This window comes from Macrobrachium nipponense, chromosome 28 (genome assembly GCF_015104395.2).
Source record: "Macrobrachium nipponense isolate FS-2020 chromosome 28, ASM1510439v2, whole genome shotgun sequence".
NCBI classification, from domain to species: domain Eukaryota; kingdom Metazoa; phylum Arthropoda; class Malacostraca; order Decapoda; family Palaemonidae; genus Macrobrachium; species Macrobrachium nipponense.
This window is the reverse complement of record NC_087217.1, coordinates 57,585,682-57,604,615: the sequence shown is the minus strand read 5'-3', so window position 1 is coordinate 57,604,615 and position 18,934 is coordinate 57,585,682. Positions and strand designations below refer to the sequence as shown.

The window sequence follows — 18,934 nt, the reverse complement described above, 5'->3', positions numbered from 1 at the left end:
AAGATATCATTGGCCCTTCGCGAAGTTTAAATTTTCTGCCAAAGGCACAAGTGAGAAGACTCCCCAAATGTCCGCATCCCTACCCTACCCCAAAAGAAAAGGGGATGGCATAACATGATTTAGTATGGCCAAGTGTAAGCAGAACCCGCTGCTAGACTAAGAGTATTATGTTAATAAACAATTATCCCCAATCCTATCACATTATGGGCAAACTGGATAGAATGCCGAGAGTTTCTATTCCTAGAACCAGGCCCCCCCTGGAATCCGTGGTCCAGCTCCACAGAATAGTTCCGCCTGAAAAACAGGTCCGAACATTGTCGGGTAGATGATGGATCTACCACAGTTCTCACTATTTAGCTTCGGATTTAACTCCACGTTAAGCCATGATATGTTTTCTCATTTATTTGCTTTCAAAAATTTTGGCAAAAAATGGAAAGGTCCACATAAGTTTACTCGAAAATATATAATGTCATATGGGACTCTTGGGTTCGAACCTGGGAAGAGATTCCTGAGGTTCGAGAGCCCCCTCACCACGTCAAGGTGGTCCCAAAATGAGGGGGCATTGTTGACAGGAAAAGCATCATAAGAAGGAACAAAAAGTTTGTGCATCCTGTTGCTTTACTTTCAAAAACACACTCATCTCAATTATATCCTGAGCTGTCAGAAAGCTTTATCTGCTTCGAAAGGAAAATTAAGCTTGGTGAAATGCCAGTCAAATTAAATTTACTCAGAAAATTAAATAACAGGTTAATCATTTGTAGAAGCCTTTTTTATGGCTACCACGTCAAGGGCAACACTAAATTCTGTTAGACCTAAGTACTGCTGCTTTCTAATCTTGAGGAGAATGAATGAGTTAGGTGCTATGACCAAACCAAAACCCCCTCCCAAAAAAATCAAGAACAAGAAACAAGATATAAAGGATATCAAGGGTTGACCTTTAAGCAAAGGCAAACAGAACTTATTAGACTGCAGTTCCAGAGCTTTGTGATAGAGGGAAAAGAATGGTTATGTGACCGTTGAAATTTTAGGATTACCGATTTTTCCACACCACATCTCGTGAGGAGTGACCTGGGATGTTGCAGGGCTACCCGAGGATGGAGGGAGGGTGGGACTGGAGGACAGGTAAAGGGCGTGGCTGGAGAATTAGTAATGGGGGGTGGGGGAGCCGTTGGTTAAATGGAATCTCATTTAATTTGATCCTAACGATAAGGAAAGCAAAAATTGACACTGATGCTCTAATCAGGAAAGGGTCAGTATAATACAAAGCTGCAATTACTGGAATCAGGAAAATTGCTTATGTAAACATGAAAAAGAATGAATAACAATTATAGTGGATGTAGCCAAATCAACTAAGTGTTCCCTTCAAGATTAGTTTGGTGCTCATTTTCACAAAAAAAAAAAAAAAAATTCAAATTCAGTTTCAAATTAAAATTTTAATAAAAATAAAAAAACATTAATTAATGAACAACCAAGGACACAAAAATAGCAAAATGTATCTTGAATTCCTTGAACTGACAAATCCAAGGGATCATAGTCAACAAATTCAAGACTGAAGCGACAAGAAATCCAGTCACGAATCCCACGAGACGAAAGGCTGAAATGAAAACTCAAATCTACTGCAAAATATTCCTTTTTATCCACTCTTGGGTTGGTATATAAGGACCATCAGCGTGGTTAAGGTGTGTTGTTACTAGGATGACTCAAGTTGAATACTGGCCAGAGAAATTTCCACCTAGGCTACTCTGGTGAGAAGTGGCTCGAATAACAAACAAGTATGAGTGACAACACACTGGATACATTAGTTCCTTTATAAATCTGGTGGTCTTAATTTTCCCCCAAAGCCTTTATGAAATTATATTTATAGGTCTTGGTATTTGCAGTTTATAATTTCATTACTTTATAAATAGATGGATTTTGTAAATTCAAAGCATATTTCCATTCAAATAAAGTTCTGAAATTGAAACCTAATAATGATCTACCATGAACAATAGTAGTATCCCAGCAAGCGTCTGCACAGCCACACCCGAATGGAACAAAGGTTGACGATTATGGTTAATAAGGACTGAATATGATTTTTACCATTGCAATTTTTATTGCTCTGTTACTATACTATTTTTCTATTTGTTTAGCATCGACTCAGTTCACTGGTAATGTGAACTATTATTCGTATATCATTAACATATTGTCTACAGTAGTGATTAGAAAATTTGAACATTGGCATCCAATAGCTCGACCATTCACATCCGTCGTTACAAGACAAACAGGCTTCATTGCTGTGTTACCAGACAATTATCATGAAACAGAAGGGGACAGGTAAAGGAAAACTTTCAGGCAACTGTACCATCTGGCAGTATGAATCCATGGTCAAGAGAATTATTTCTAAAAAGCTCAACCAGATGTAGAGCATCCACAAACATGTATAGTAGTATTTGCTGTTGTCCATTGAATTAATAAAGGACCTTCCTCGTGGTAGCCTAAGGAGAGGTTGAGTTGACGTCACACTCGACCTGGCAGAAGCTTATTTTGGGTCAGCGCTGACAAGACCTCCTATACTCTTTGGACCTTGAGTTGAACAATATTAACAAAATAGTAAATGAAAGAATAAAGCTTTTCATGTTAAAACTTAGCACATACTAACAAAATAATTTGTCATTGCGGTGATAGGCTACACAGCTAACTTGATGTAGAGGGAGGTAGCGTTATTTTTTAGGAATAATGAATGAATGATTTTAAGTTATTGTGCGTCATGGTATTGTTGAGGAGAAGAAGAAGAGAGAGTAAAATCTTTACTATAATATGTTTGTAAAAGCAGTACCAATTCACATAAAAAATATTTCAGAACAAATTTAAAATTTCTTGCTCGAGTCTGTGTTCGGTGCGCTGAGAGAGAGAGAGAAATGAACATCTCTGCTTCCCATTGACTTATTAGCTGACTTGGGATGATTATTCCCCCCATTTCTTTCACTTACACTCGATCTGCCCAAATCACACTTATTTTTGTTACAGTAAAATACCAATCTAGTGATAATTGCTTTTTACGATATTTTTACTACTGTAAAAGTAACTCAGCTCTGTATTAAACAAACTGGTGCCGCTCTAAGCTTCTGCATGCCTTGATTGTTTGCTTAAACAGCTTCCTTGTGAAAAATTATTTTATTTCTCTTTCCTTTTCTTGCATTCTTGACTTATTACTCTTTTGTAAAATCCTCAAGTTTGTTTTAAAAGTCTGCCGTTTGCCAACAGCAAGTTGATGTTTTGTGGCATAATTAAGCTATTTCGTGCACTTAAGAACCAAATGTAAACACGCCGATCACTCTCTCTCAGACACAATCGGACACACACACTACCGATTCATTTAATTATCTTTGTACCTAATGTGAATAAAATGTATTTTATCATCAACCTTTGCATACTGCAATCAATTCGGTTTGCTCAAAAGGGTTCCCGTCTCTCCTCCCTCCATCACCCAGCAGGCCGGCGTCATTTTTACCAAACAGTTCGTAAATCATAAAGAAAAATTAAATTTAGAAAATTTTACTTTGTATAACATACTGTTTCATTACTTTACACTCTTGATTTAACTTTTGGACACATTAATAATAGAAAAAATGTGAAAAGGGGGACTTTTTGGGTTGGCTGGAACAAATTATCCTGATTCCCTTTATTTCTTATGGGGATATTTGCTTCATATTTCGATTAAATCATACTTCGAACAACCTTCTGGAACGGATTAAGTTTGAAATACGAGGTACTACTGTATTTATATATCTTGAGAATGCACATGACTGAGTGCCTAGGCATCAAGTCTGGAGGTGCATGAGGGAAAAAGGTCTCAAAAAAATATGAGGTGCTTGTAAAGGATATGTACAGAGAAGCAACAACACACGTAAGAAACTCGGTGGGAACAACAGAGAAGTTTGAGGTGAAAGTTGGGCTCCATCGAGGTTCTACCATGAATCCCTATGTATTTTTGATATGGTAATGGATGTGATAGTGGTTGGAGTGAAAGCTCAGGTGCCTTGGAGTGTGCTCTTTGCAAATGATATAGTGATAGTATGTGGAGAAGTGTGTTGGAGGACAGAGGCCTACAGATAAGCAGAGCAAAAACTGAATAGTATAGGTGGATAAGGATGAATGGAGGAGACCAAGAAGGAAGCATAACCTTAGAGCAAGAAGAAGTAAAAAGAGTTACATCCTTTAAGTACCTTGGGTTGTGTCACTGTGGAGGATGGAGGAGGAAGTAAACCACAAATACAATCAGTTTGGTGCAATTGGAGGAAAACAGGTGTGCTATGTGCCAACAGATTTAATGTAAACCTCAAGGGAAAAATGTTTGTTTGACTATGTTTTTACGTTGCATGGAACCAATGGTTATTCAGCAACAGGACCAACGGCTTTACGTGACTTCCGAACCATGTCAAGAGTGAACTCCTGTCACCAGAAATACACATCCCTAACCCCTCAGTGGAATGTCTGAGAATCGAACTCGCGGCCACCAAGGTGGCAGGCCAAGACCATACCGGTACAAGAGCATTGTCAGACCTGTGTTGATGAATAATTGTGAAACATGGTCCATGAAAAAAGCACAAGAGAGAAGGATGGAAGTGGCAGAAATGAGAATGTTGCGATGGATGTGCAGAGTGACAAGGAGAGGCAGGATTAGGAATGACTTCATAAGAGGGATGGTGAAAGTTAAAGAAATATTAAAGAAGCTGCAAGAGATGATTGTAATGGTTTGGATATGTTGTGAGAGGAGAGGATGATTCTGTAGGTAAAAGAACCATGAACATGGAGGAGAGGTAGACCAAAAATGAGATGGAGAGACAGAGTTAACAGGGATATGTGGGAGAAGATGTGAGGTAATGGTGCATGATCAAAGATAGAGAAGGCTAATAACAAACAGCAACCCTATTATAGATGGAAAAAGCTGTAAGTATTATTCATGTGATCCAACCTCTATGCATATGCTAAAGAGTAAAGCTAACAGTGCTCAACTATGTTTTCCAGGATTCAAAACATTTAAATTTAATTTAAGGGATGAACTGAATAGTTTAAATAACATTTTCTGTAGTTTCCCTTTTTACGATTATTTGGGCATTCACACAATTCTTGTGTGAATGCCCAAAATATAACTGACAATGAACGTCAAGCTCTATAAACAAATAAGCTTAAGAAATTTGGTCATTCTTCTTAATTTTCAATTAATCCAATTATAAAATTTCTGAAGAGCTCTAATTTAATAAAAAGCCTAAACTTCATCATTAACATAAAAAAATCCTTTGCCTGTGAGAGCTAAATAAGGTCAGAGGTCTGGTTAATAATACTGTACAATAAATATTTTCCAATCTCCACTATAATCGTAAAAAGGGAAACTACAGAAAATGTTATTTAAACTATTCAGTTCATCCCTTAAATTAAATATAAATGTTTTGAGTCCTGGAAAACATAGTTGAGCACTGTTAAAAAAATTCAGTTTTACCCAAGGTTTTAGTCAAGTTGACCACAAGAGCCTCCACTTAGAAGTCATGATTGCATTGGCAAGATCACTTACATATTAACTACAACTCAACAATAATAATGGTATTTTTGGTAGTAACAAGTTCTGCCCAAAAATTTTAATATCAAATTGCAAAAATGTATGATGATGTCAAACATTCTAATATACCTAACAACTCTGTGCTACAAAACCAGCAGATGACATAGCCAGGCAACAATATGGAATGTTTCTTTATGAAAATTTGGCAATGAAGCCAACCACTGAAATACTTTCAACAATTCTTACACTGAAAAGAGGGAGTTGGAGTGATTGGACAGCAAGCTGGAAGAAAGGAAGTGTGAATGGAGGTAAAATAAAAAGCTAAAAAGAGGGTGCAGCTAGGGCTGCAGGGGCACTGCAAACAACCTTCAGTAACTCCTACAGTGAACCATGTGAGATGCACTAATGGAACAGGTAATAATAAGGTAATTGCAGTCTACTGAAAAAAACAAACCATAACCAAAAAAAACATACATAAAACTCAAATGATGGATAATAAAATACTAACCGAGCAACACTGTTTTCAAAATATTATTGCCTAATAGTAACTTTCAAATAATAGAAATTTTCAATCACAAAAATGCACATAAAAAATGAAAAGTTCTATCAAGTTGATAGTCCATGTCAATTTGTTGACTATTAGTTGACAATTCAATTTTTTATAAATAATAGATTTAGTCTTCTTTCCACCTAGCTAGTCATATTCTGATCTTAAATACAAGTGCAATTTGAATATCCAACAGCAGCAGCTTTCACAATTTTTTATTTACCACACTTACAATACCTCACCTACAAAATCTAGACACATCCTAAAGAAAATACTTGAAAGGAAACACCACTCTCCAGTCCCACTCAATAAACTACATAAGTTGGGAACAAAGAAAAGATCAATGCCATTAAGCATCTCTTCAATTTAATATGAAAAGAAAAAATTTTTACATGACAAAATTACTACTTAACTGTTACAAAATCAATATCAGCAAGCAACTCAAAACTTAAAAGATAAAACTATGACAATCTCCAGTGTACTTAATCACATTCAGTTACAGAATTAGTTGCCAAAAAGTCAAGTCACTTGTGCATGGCAACAAAGTCACAAAATACACATTTGGGAAATAAATTCAATTTGCCTCAGAAGATCACGACTATAAAAAAGTATCTTGTTCACTTTTTCCTACTGATGATAACTGCTTCACCTGATGAAGTGAAGCTGTAGAATACTGTCATCTCGTACAAGATTTACTCCTTTAAGCATCATTTCTCTGAATTACTATTAATATTACTTCCTTAAGTATCTTCCTCAGAATCTTCTCCAATGTCTTCTAAAAAGTCTGCTGGCATTTCATGGTGCCGCTCTTGTCTGCTTACATCACTCTTCTGAAAAGGAAAAGGTTAAAAAACTAATTTTTTTTATAACCCAAAACTAATTTATACATATATACTGTATATTTATGCATATAAGAAAACCTTTAAATCCTAAAATTCAACCCTAAAAATTGGGGGTAATCTTACACCACAATTCTAAAAATCAAACCTTGAATTCTAAGATGTTTGTGATAGGCTAGCTCTGGCCTCGGTGTGATAACCACCAACATACATGAAGATTCACATTATGTAATAAACTGATAATGGTAATAAAACAATTTTTACCTTATATATCATTGGCATTCTTCATAAAAAATAGCCTATTCGAGAAATAATTCTATATCAATGAAACCAACGTTCATCTATGCGATCCCAGCTGAGAACAAGTAAACATCGAGTCACGATTGTGCTCACAGCAATCTTTATCTTTCATAACCTTTCAGAAAGTTCAATTGTAGTGTAATTACGGTAGTAATAACATTTAGGATGACATGACATTCATTTTTTATTAAATGTTTCTCATACATATCACAAGATTCATCATATATGCCACCATCATTGGGATTCCAGTCTGATTCTGGTGAGTTGACTCCGGCTTAGTTGCTATCATACAGATCATTTTCAGTACCATCCACGGCATTTTTTAAATGATTCTATGACACTTTCTAATTTAACATTCCCCCATGCTGTTTGTAACTGTTTAAGAACGATATGAACGATAATTATGTATGACAATTACTGTACACTACTGTAATTATTATTAGTGGTTGTTTGTGAATGGCAATGAAATGTAAACAAAACAATGGTTTCCCTATTAGGCGATGTATGCATGAAAACATGATATAGGCAATGTATGTATATAAAACATGATACAGAATTGGCTTTGTTAAACCCTGCTTTGATAATTTATGAAAGGAATATATCTGAAAAAACAACCGAACCAAGAAACAGCTGATTGGTGATGTCTTTTACTGTAACTATTGAGCATTTATTAGGAACTCCATTAAAACTGTCAAATTGTTAAACCCTGCCGATTGTCAATGGTGGCTTCCATAAGTAAAAATACAATAAATTTTTGTTCATATCTCATGCAATGGAGATCTCAAGAAAGAATACTAGTAAATTAAAGCTGCAGTTATAGCCGAGGCTGAATTAAATGAATAATGGGCAGGAGAAAATGATGTCCAGAACTGGAGAAATCACACCTTATGCTTATACAATGAAGTACGTACGGTGTTCCCCTGTATTTGCGGGGGAGTACCAGATGTGACTCCCCTGCAAATAGCTAGAACCCACAAATTGTTGAAACCTCTATACAAATGCTAAATTAAAACGGCCTATTTTGTTAGTTAAAACTCAAGAAAAACCCACTAAAAATGTTTATAGTACCTGGGTTTTTTAATCGTTTTATCATAAAAAATGCATTTTAAGATGAAATTGACAAAAACCACCAGGAATTTGTGGACTTTTCTCATAGAAAAATACTGCGAATAGGAGAATTTTCCGCAAATAATGGGGCATATGTTCCAGAGAGAAATCCACAAATACATTGAGTCTGCAAATCGTGAGTTCGCGAATACAGGGGTTTACTGTAATACGTACACATTTTCAACAAAATGATATTGTTATGATACAATAAAGTTTCATACATACTTACCTAGCAGATATATACTTAGCTAAGACTCCGTCGTCCCCGACAGAAATTCAAATTTCGCGCCACTCGCTACAGGTAGGTCAGGTGATCTACCGGCCTGCCCTGGGCGGCAGGACTAGGAACCATTCCCCTTTTCTATCATATTTTCTCTCTTCCACCTGTCTCCTGCAGGGAGGCTGGGTGGGCCATAATCGTATATATCTGCCAGGTAAGTATGTATGAAACTTTATTGTATCATAACAATATCATTTTCATACAATCAACTTACCTGTCAGATATATACTTAGCTGATATATACTTTGGTGGAGGGTAAGAGACAGCTAATTCTGGAATAGACAGGTAAACAACATATGTTGTAGGTATAAATAAAACCTTGGTTCCTACCTGATAGGCGGTAGACTTCGTGGGTATTTGCCCAGTAGTCTGCATCACCTCAAGAAACTTTAGCGAGATATATGATCTATGGCCAAGAGTTCTTGTGGGTCTGCCGATGGGGTCTTATCCGCTTACTCGGCAGAGCCTGAAAGGACTTTGTCAATGGGTGCTGATCCACTTATATGACAATACACCTTATGAAGGAGCATACAACCAATCCCGACCACCTGATCCTAACCACATGTTAGAAATAAAGATTGTTCCGAGTTATCCCCTGAACTCTTCACAACAACCATAACTCAAAAAGCACAATACGCACATATACATAAATTTCAAAAAAAAATTTATACGCATCTAATCAGATATCACAAGAGTTTCTTACTGAACAACAGAGACGGCCGCCCGTGCAGCACCAAGTCCTTTTTGTTAGAAGAGACTCTAGAACATATCTAAAAAGAAGGTAAGTATATACTTAAGGATTGGTTGTTGGCCTCCCATACCCCAGGATCGGTATCCCCGCCGATACGAAAAGGGAACCCAGAGAAAAAACGTTTCTCATAGGTCACATGAACGTCTCTCAAGTAATGAGATGCAAATACTGAGTTGCATCTCCAAAATGTTGTATCTATGATGTTTTTAAGTGACATATTCTTTTGAAACGAGAGAGACGTCGCTACTGCTCTCACTTCATGAGCTTTCACTCTCGACAGTCGGAACTCTTCGTCAGGACAGATCTTACGAGCGTCTGTAATGACGTTTCTCACAAAGAATGCAAGAGCATTCTTGGACATCAGTCTTGTGGGGTCTTTTACCGCGCACCAAAGACCTTGCCTAGAGCCTCCCATCTGGTGTTTTCTCTGAAGGTAGAATTTTAGAGCTCTTACAGGACATAGAGACCTCTCTGCCTACGAGACTCGATAAGCCTTTAACCTCGAATGACTTAGGCCTGGGATTCGTGGGATTCTCGTTTTTAGCTAAAAACAGGGTTTTAAACAAGCAAATAGCCGAGTCTCCCTTGAATCCTACTTTATCCTCCAGAGCATGTAATTCACTAATTCTCTTTGCCGTAGCTAAAGATAATAGGAATAGGCATTTCCTAGTGATGTCTCGAAACGACGCCAGATGAGGAGGTTCGAACCTTTCGGATGACAGGAACTTGAGTACCACGTCTAGGTTCCAGTTAGGAGGGACCGGTTCCTTAGACTTCGTAGTCTCAAAGGATCTTATGAGATCGTGGAGATCCTTGTTATCTGCCAGATCTAATCCTCTATTCCTGAAGACTGCCGAAAGCATACTTCTGTATCCCTTTATTGTGGATACAGCTAGATGAGATTCTTCTCTCAGGAATAGAAGGAAATCCGCAATTTCCGCTACAGAGGTAGTGGAGGAGGACAACTTCTTAGTTCTGCACCACCTTCTAAAAACCTCCCACTTGGACTGATATACTTGTCTAGTGGAGGTTCTGCGGGCTCTCGCGATCGCGCTTGCAAACTTTTACGAGAAGAAAACCCTACCCTTCTCACTCTGACGAGTCTTTCGATAGTCGAAAGGCAGTCAGAGCTAGAGCGGGGAGGTTTTGATGATACCTCTGGAAGTGTGGCTGTTTGAGAAGATCCATCCTTCTTGGGAGGGATCTGGGAAAATCCACCATCCACTCCACCACCTCCGTGAACCAGTCTTGTGCCGGCCAAAAGGGGGCTATCTATGTCATCCTCGTCCCCTTTGAAGCTACAAATTTTTTCAGCACTAGTCCCAGGATTTTGAACGGAGGAAAAGCGTAGACGTCTACGTGAGACCAGTCTAGCAGGAAAGCGTCTACTATCAGAGCTCTGGGGTCTTCCACAACCGAGCAAAAGACTGCCAGCCTTTTGGATATGAACGTGGCAAAGAGATCCACATGAGGAGTCCCCCAAAGAGACCAGAGATCTTGGCACACATCTTTGTGTAGGGTCCACTCTGTGTGAAGGACCTGGTTCCTCCTGCTGAGCCTGTCCGCCCTCACATTCCTTTCTCCCTGAACGAACCTTGTAAGCAGGGAATGTTCCTCTGAGACGTCCAAAGTAGAAGATCTTTTGCAAGTTCGTAGAGGAACAAGGAGTGAGTCCCTCCTTGTTTCCGAATGTAGGCAAGTGCTGTGGTGTTGTCCACATTTACTTGAACTACTTTGTTCGAAACAAGACGTTCTAGACTCTTCATAGCCAGGTGTACAGCGAAGAGCTCTTTGCAGTTTATGTCCCAAGACACCTGTGCTGCTTCCCAGGTGCCTGACACTTCCTTCGAGCCTAATGTTGCTCCCCAACCTTTCTCCAACGCGTCGGAGTACAACACTAGGTCTGGGTTCTGGATTTTCAGGGAGATTCCTTTGTTCTCCTTCAGAGGGGGCAACCACCATTCCAAGTGCGGTCTCATCCCCACTGGAATGAGAAAGGCGTCTGAAAGATGTCCGGTCTTCCAACTCCAAGACCTCTTGAGAAAGAATTGAAGTGGGCGTAAATGAAGCCTTCCTAGTGGGAAGAACTGTTCGAGCGAGGAAAGGGTCCCTAGAAGGCTCAGCCATTCCCTTGCCGAAGTCTGTTCCTTCCCTAAGAAGAGAGAGACTTTCTGCAAACCTTTTGTGATTCTCTCTTGCGAAGGAAATACTCGAAAACCCCGAGAATCCATCTGAATCCCCAGATAGACTAAGTTCTGTCTGGGGGTCAGCTGTGACTTCTCGAGGTTTACGAGTAATCCCAACGATCTGATCAGGTTTAATGTCAACATAAGGTCCTCCAAGCACTGTCTCTCTGATCTGGTCCTGATGAGCCAATCGTCCAGATACAGATATATTTTTACACCTTTGAGGTGAAGAAACCTTGCCACATTCTTCATCAGGCTTGTGAAGACCTGAGGAGCTGTGGAAAGGCCAAAACACAAGGCTCTGAACTGAAAGATCCTTCCCCCAGTCATGAAACGGAGGTACTTCTTCGATGAAGGGTGGATCGGGACGTGAAAATAGGCGTCCTGGAGATCCAGAGACACCATCCAATCTCCTTGTCGCATTGCCGCAAGAACTGAGGCAGAAGTCTCCATTGAGAACTTCTCCTTCTGAACAAATTTGTTCAGAGAGCTGATGTCTAGTACTGGTCTCCAGCCTCCCGAGGCCTTCGCAACCAGAAAAAGGCGATTGTAAAACCCCAGGGAGTTTTGATCCAGTACTAGTTCTATCGCTCTCTTGTCCCACATCTGATCCACCATCAATCGAAGAGTATCCCTCAGCACAGGATCCTTGTACTTGGCTGACAGTTCCCGCGGTGTTGACGTCAGGGGAGGACTGTCCAGGAAAGGGATAAGATATCCTTTCCTTATTACAGACATTGATGAAGCGTCTGTGTTGATACGTGCCCAGGACTCCACAAATCCCAGGAGCCTGGCACCTACTGGTGCTTGGAGGAGAGAAGCATCACTTTCCCTTTTTAAAGGGACGAAAAGCAGACCTACCTCTCTTCTCAGGAGCCTTCCTTCTTGAGGGAGCTCTGGAGGTCGGGCCACCTCGAAAGGGCTGAACCGATGTACTCGGTCCTTTCTTTTCCGTCGCAGTAGCAGGTTTCTTCTTCCTTGCTGACTGAGTAAGAAGGTCTTGAGTCGCCTTCTCAGTTAATGAACGAGAAATGTCCTTCACTAACTGAGAAGGAAACAAAAAGTCCGATAATGGAGAGTACAGTAGTGCTGCCCTTTGAGAGTGGGATACAGCTTTCGTCAAAAAGGCACTAAAGACTGTCCTCTTCTTAAGAAGACCTGCTTCAAATAAAGAGGAGATCTCAAACGAGCCATCCTGTACCGCTTTGTCAATACAAGACAAAATACACAGAGGGACTTCTGGTTCGAGTCCTTTCGAATCATGGGCCTTCTTGGACATCACCCCCAAGGGACCAATCTAAGAAGTTGAAAACTTCTAATACATGGAAGAGTCCCTTGAGATGATGATCCAGCTCTGAAATGCCCCAAGTCACATGGGCAGAGTTCAAACCTTGCCTTCGTGATGCATCGACTAAGGTTGAAAAGTCCGCTTCTGCCGAAGACGGAAGAGAAATGCCCATATTCTCTCCCGTCTGATACCAAATGCCCCGTTTACCAGCGAGTCTCGCTGGGGGCATGCAGAAGACCGTTCTGACCAACTCCTTCTTCGACTTCATCCAAGAATTTAAAGACTGAAGAGCCCTCTTCATCGAAATGGCGGGCTTCATTCTAAGAAAAGACGAAGACTTCTTCGCCTTTGCGCTCGAGAACAGAGAGCACGGAGAAGGGGTCAAATCGTCTCCATATTCTTCCAGAAGTAGGGCTGTCAAAACTTTATAGTTCGATAGTCCTTCTCTTCCCTGATACTCGTCTTCCGAGTTTTCCTCCAACTCGGGGTCTAGATGAGTCTCCGTAGACAAATCAGGACGTCTTTCCTCTGGGGGAGACAAACTCCTGATAGGAGAGGGACTAAGGGAATGATACTCCTTCCTCTTCAAAGTCTGAGCTTTAATAGAAGCTTCCTTCTTGGTAGGCGCCAAAAGCCTAGGCTTCTCTCCATAAAAGGATGACGCCTCACGCTTGGATGACGCTTCTCGTCCGCCAAGCGTCCTGGCTGACGCCTCGCGCTTGTCTGACTGCTGACGTCTGGATGACGCCTCGCGCCTGGAAGACGTCTCACTCTCAACTGGCGTCCTGACTGGCGCCAATACCTTGGTTGGAGTCTCGCGCTTATATGACGCTCTGTATGACGCCTCGCGCCTGTAAGACGCCTCACGTCTATCTGGCGTCACGTCTCTGCCATAAGGTTCCCTCGATCTCGATCTAGAAACCGAAACCTCTGCAGTATGTTTGGAAGACGAAGCTTCACGTCTGCAAGATGCCTCTCGTTTTGCAGGAGAGAGAGGACGAGTCTTTTTGATTGGAAGCGAAACGTCCTTCTTACGAGGAGGATCTCTCGCTAACACTCCCACCAAAGAGGCTAGCTGTTCTTGTACAGCCAGGAGAATTTTCCTTGAAGCTTCTCCCACGTCATCTTCATTCGGGGGAGAAGTAGAAGGCAAGCATTCTGCTACGTCCATGTAGGGTGACGTTGACGCCACCTTCGCCTTTTTAATAGACGAGGGAGCTTCATCTGAGAAGCGCTCCGGGCTTGAATCCAATTCAGGTTCTCTCAAATGCCGTTTCAGAGGCCTAGAAAGGTCCGAATCCTTCCACCCTCGTTTAGGTGAGGGAGAGGAGGAGAAACACTCTCGCAGGACGCTTTTTCTATAGCGACCCTGAGCAGCCTGAATCGAAACAGAGCCTGCTGAAGGGACGTCTGACCGTTGGGGATTCCCCACGACCTCCTTAAGGCTTTCGACTTTCCTTCTCCTCTGGGCATGGGAGCTTGGAAGAGGTCTAGGGACAATCAAACGCCCCCTCCACAACACTGGGAGAACTCACTTCACTGAACATTTCACTTTCACTATCCTTACCTTGTAAGTCCGCCATTTTGGACTTCATCTTATGAATAGTAGCCTTCAGATCGGCGATTTCAGAGGGCGATTCTGAAAGTAAAGCTTGTGAAGTCGACATATAGGGAGAATCCAACTCATCAGGATTAGATATAGGATCAATAAAAGGCTCAAAAGGCCTTGTACTCACACCTTTCAAACGTCTAACCCTATCCCTCTCTAACTTCTTCAAATAAGAAGTTAAAGTCTTCCATTCTTCTGCATTTTAATCCCTCACATTCATGACAGGTATTAGTAGAAGAACACTGAAACCCCCTACATTTACGACATACAGTGTGAGGATCAACCGAAGCCTTCGGTATCCTCACCCTGCAGCCTACATTCACACACATTCTCACACTCACATTTGAGTCAGACATACTGAGAAAAATAAAAAAGCAAGTCCAAATTCAGTCCACAGTAGTAGCGAATGCCAAAAACCACGATCCAGATACGTCACCAAAAAGCCGAGAAACGATGATCAAAGGTTGAAATAAGAATCTAAGTCAGGAGGTAATAACAAAAATGTTGATACCACCGGCGACAGAGAAAATATGATAGAAAACGGGAATGGTTCCTAGTCCTGCCGCCCAGGGCAGGCCGTTAGATCACCTGACCTACCTGTAGCGAGTGGCGCGAAATTTGAATTTCTGTCGGGGACGACGGAGTCTTAGCTAAGTATATATCTGACAGGTAAGTTGATTGTATGAAAACTTAATTTGCGAGAAAAGGTTATCTCCGAATTATATCTCTTCTAACAACTAATGGCAACGAACGTATCGATAGTACTCAATCAGCCGAGATTCTGAGAATGCAAACAATATCAACTGCAAACAGTGCATATGACAATGTTTATATTTTGTAATGAGGTCAATAACCTCCAAAAAAGAAGACAGGAACTCTTGACTCTCCCCCTCCTCTGACTCTGGCAAAGGAGACTGAAGACGCAAAGCAGAAGGCCTAGAAGATCTGTATCTTCCCTAAAGGCAATGGGGATGCTTCCCTCGGAAGCCTGGCATCACACCACCCACCTCAAACGATGGAAGATCCCGAGAATGAGGACAGGAACATGGTCAAGCAATGAATCACATGCACATCCTTAAGCCGAACTATGTGCACGCTCATGCAACAAACCAGGTACACGCTCAAGTGACGACTCACGTCCACAGCCATGAGATAACTCACGTACACAGTTGGGAGATAAAGAATGACACACGAGAGAACATCCTGGAGGAGGAGGCTAGTCTTGAAGGCCCCAACTCTAAAAGGTGAACGACGCAAGTGGGAACTCCTAGGGGAACGATATCTTGAAAGCCTAGGCTTCTTGGACACGTCCACGGACACAAACCGCCTCACGTCCACATCAATCCACAGCCTCAATGTCGACACAAACACATTTGTTGGAAGGCAGAACAGGAAGAGCAGCAACAGTCTCTGGGAGAGGAGAACTCCTATAAGGTGCAGGGACAGACAACTGGGTATCAGGTACCTTTGACCTTTTAATCGGAGCTTTATGATCGTTAAGTAATGCCTACAGTACACCACTTGAGGTGCACTAATGGCACTATCCCCCTGCAGGGATGGAAGGCAATAAAGGGTAAATTCAATGTAAAAAAATTATCTTTGTTACTAACATACAGAACTGGTGCTTGCCATACATAACTGAAGTAGCAAAGCTCACACTTTACAATAATTTGCTAGGGACAAGTGGAAAGGCCAAGACAAATAAGTGAATTACTAATGTATAGAATGATAAATGATTATAAATGAATATCAAGTGACAGAATAACTGCCGAGGTTGGCAAGCAAATTAAGTAGGGCACATTCCCCCAGTGCTGATATCATAAGGTCCAAACTCACAAGCAGTGAGGTCAGATGGCTCCTAACTTTGTACCTAGGAGGCATACCTGAACATCAACTTCTCCTCTTGGCAGATAAAAGACTGAGCCTGGGGACATTTAGGCCACTAATGAGGGCTATATATGGTTACTGGGCTTGTGAAAAATAAGTAAAAGTTGTCAGTAACTAATAATGTTCCTCACATTTACATAATGCTTTTGTTATTACAAAGTAATGCACTCTCACTTCTTTTCCCCCAAATAATTGAATGGTCAAAATGAAGTCTTATGAAAAATAAGAGGACTGAAACTGAACTTTAAAATAAAAATACAAACTTCTAGAATAGTGGTCTCCTCTTCGAAGTCTTCTCCAACCTCCTCCAATTTACTACTTTCACAGATATTCTCAACTGCGGCTTCCGCTTTTTTCTTCCCTTCTGTAGTGGCATCTTCATTTACAGAGTTACAAGAGTCTTCTATTTCAGTCATAATGGCACCTGAAACACAACACCCCTCATTAACAAAAACATGCCTCATTAACAGAAAGTTCCTCTAAATTTACAGGAAATATTTCCAGGTAAAGTGGAAAAAATTCTTGCTTTTCTTGACAAGATAAAAACCGGCACTAATAAGGTTGAAATACTATATCCAACTGATTAGAATTTCATGTTTAAACAAGTCATTCAATTTAGAACATTACCAAAACCATTTCCTATATATCCTAGTAGCCTCTCCTACATGGAAATTTGCATCAAGAATGATTTAAAATCAAGGGCTAAGTTAACTAATACAAATAGTTTAAAAATAACAATGTCAAAAATTGTATTTTTCCTAACTATACAAACCTGAGGTCCTTTAACAATAGGAATATAATTTTGGCGTAGCTGGAATTACGGCCGTTGAATCTTGAACAAGGTGGTTAGGCAGTAACTACCGTGGGGCAGGCTAGCCTGCCCGGATGTAAACACTCCGCTTTGCCTTTCGGCCCAGGTTCAGATTGAGGTGGGCATATTTGTTAAAGGACCTCAGGTTTGTATAGTTAGGAAAAATACATTTTTCGACAAATTGTTATTTGTTCCGATACGTATACAAACCTTTTGGTCCTTTAACATAGGAAGACTCACTGATTGGTGGGAGGAATCTGAGTGAGCCTCTAGAACTGACTGGAGTTCTGCGCACCTAGGCTACTCCTCCTGGTCGTAAGAGCGAGGAGGAGTGCCCTGCTGCCTCTGACAACTTGATCGGAGTATAGGAGCTGCATGATCAAGAGTCAGACTTCTGGACCTTTTCGAAATGAGAGAGGGATCATGACTCATCCGAAAAAGTGCTGTGAAGAATATTGGCGTCTGGGACATTAATGCAAAGTTTTGGGAAGGGTTTGCATAATTGTCAGTCTCCTTCCTCCCCTTGGTAGAGGAAGGAGCGGGACTGCTTCTATGATTCTGATAAGAAACATAAAAAGGATGCTTATGTATAGGCTTACCACATCAATCGTCCGACCAGCCAGTGTGAGTTGGAGTCCTATCCTCAACCCGAGGGACGAGGAATGGAGAGACGAGGCGTGGAAGGGGGAGAGCCAGTCACTCTCGCATCCTTCTTACCTGTACAACTGCACACCATGGACGAGATGCAACTTGTCCTCTCAAGAAGCTGGGTAAACAAACACATCTTGCAAGCATCCACCACTGGTCCAGGGAAATGAGGTTCCAAGGACCTGTGGGCAGTTCCGAAGGGAAAGAAGGATATGGTCGCAATGACCTATCCATCTCCCTGTCCGACATATTCTTCGGAGTGATGTCCAGTGCCCATGCTGGTCTATCCGTCTGCAGCGAAGTGTCTCGCGGTCTCGTATCCCCATTGCAGCGAAGTGTCTCGTGGTCTCGTATCCCACTACAGCAAAGTATCGTACCCCACTGCAGCGAAGTCTCTTCGTCTCCGCAGTAGATAAAGACACCGACACTCCATGGTGGGTGTCGATGGTTATGGGTACCGGAACACGCTAGGAGGACGAAGTAATAATTGATCTGGAACAACCGATACAAAGTCCACAGCATAGCTCGTGACGGTTTCGGACGATTCGACAGCTGCAGACTGACTGCGTTCGGCTGTGTGAGGCGAGCTGTCCAAGCATCCGAGACGAAGTCACGTGACCCTCCCCTTTTGAAGGGTTATGCCGAGAGACCATACAAATCGTCTATCTGTTGCCACCGATGCCGGAAGGCGAGATGATGATTCTCTCAAGGCATGTGCCCAACAGGCGAAAGACAATTGCCTTCTAGAGACCGAGGTCCCTGATGGCAAGGCAGAAGTTCTCAAAGTAGTTGAATCTCAAGTTTTTCAAAAAATCACAGCGCGCTTAGTTTTCAAGATTAAGAGTTAATTTTTGGCTCCTTTTTTTGTCATTGCCTGAAGTTTAGTATGCAACCATCAGAAATGAAAAAAATATCATTATCATATATAAATAATGCAATATATGATAACACGAAAACAAAATTTCATATATAATGGTATTCAAATTGCGCTCTGAGCAAAACAGTTAAAGCTAACGAGTTAATTTTGTTTTCGTTGTATTGTACACTAAATTGCAATCATTTTGGTATATAACACATTGTAAAACGATCAAAGCAACACAGAAAATATTATCACAAAATGATGCATGAATTCGTAACGAGCGGAT

General features: G+C 41.1%; 1 protein-coding gene across 2 annotated transcripts in view; it reads right to left on the bottom strand.

Annotated features, from left to right (window-relative positions):
* Positions 1-6,432: 6,432 nt before the first annotated feature.
* The window catches only part of LOC135201758 (uncharacterized), a 127,215-nt gene continuing 114,713 nt past the window's right edge, over positions 6,433-18,934 (bottom strand). For both annotated transcript variants that reach the window (XM_064230996.1, XM_064230997.1), the window contains 2 exons: positions 16,594-16,754; positions 6,433-6,913 (listed from right to left, as the gene is read on the bottom strand). In XM_064230996.1, coding sequence (XP_064087066.1) covers positions 6,824-6,913; positions 16,594-16,754 — 251 coding nt within the window. In that variant the 3' untranslated portion in view covers positions 6,433-6,823. The remainder of the gene's footprint in view (positions 6,914-16,593; positions 16,755-18,934) is intronic.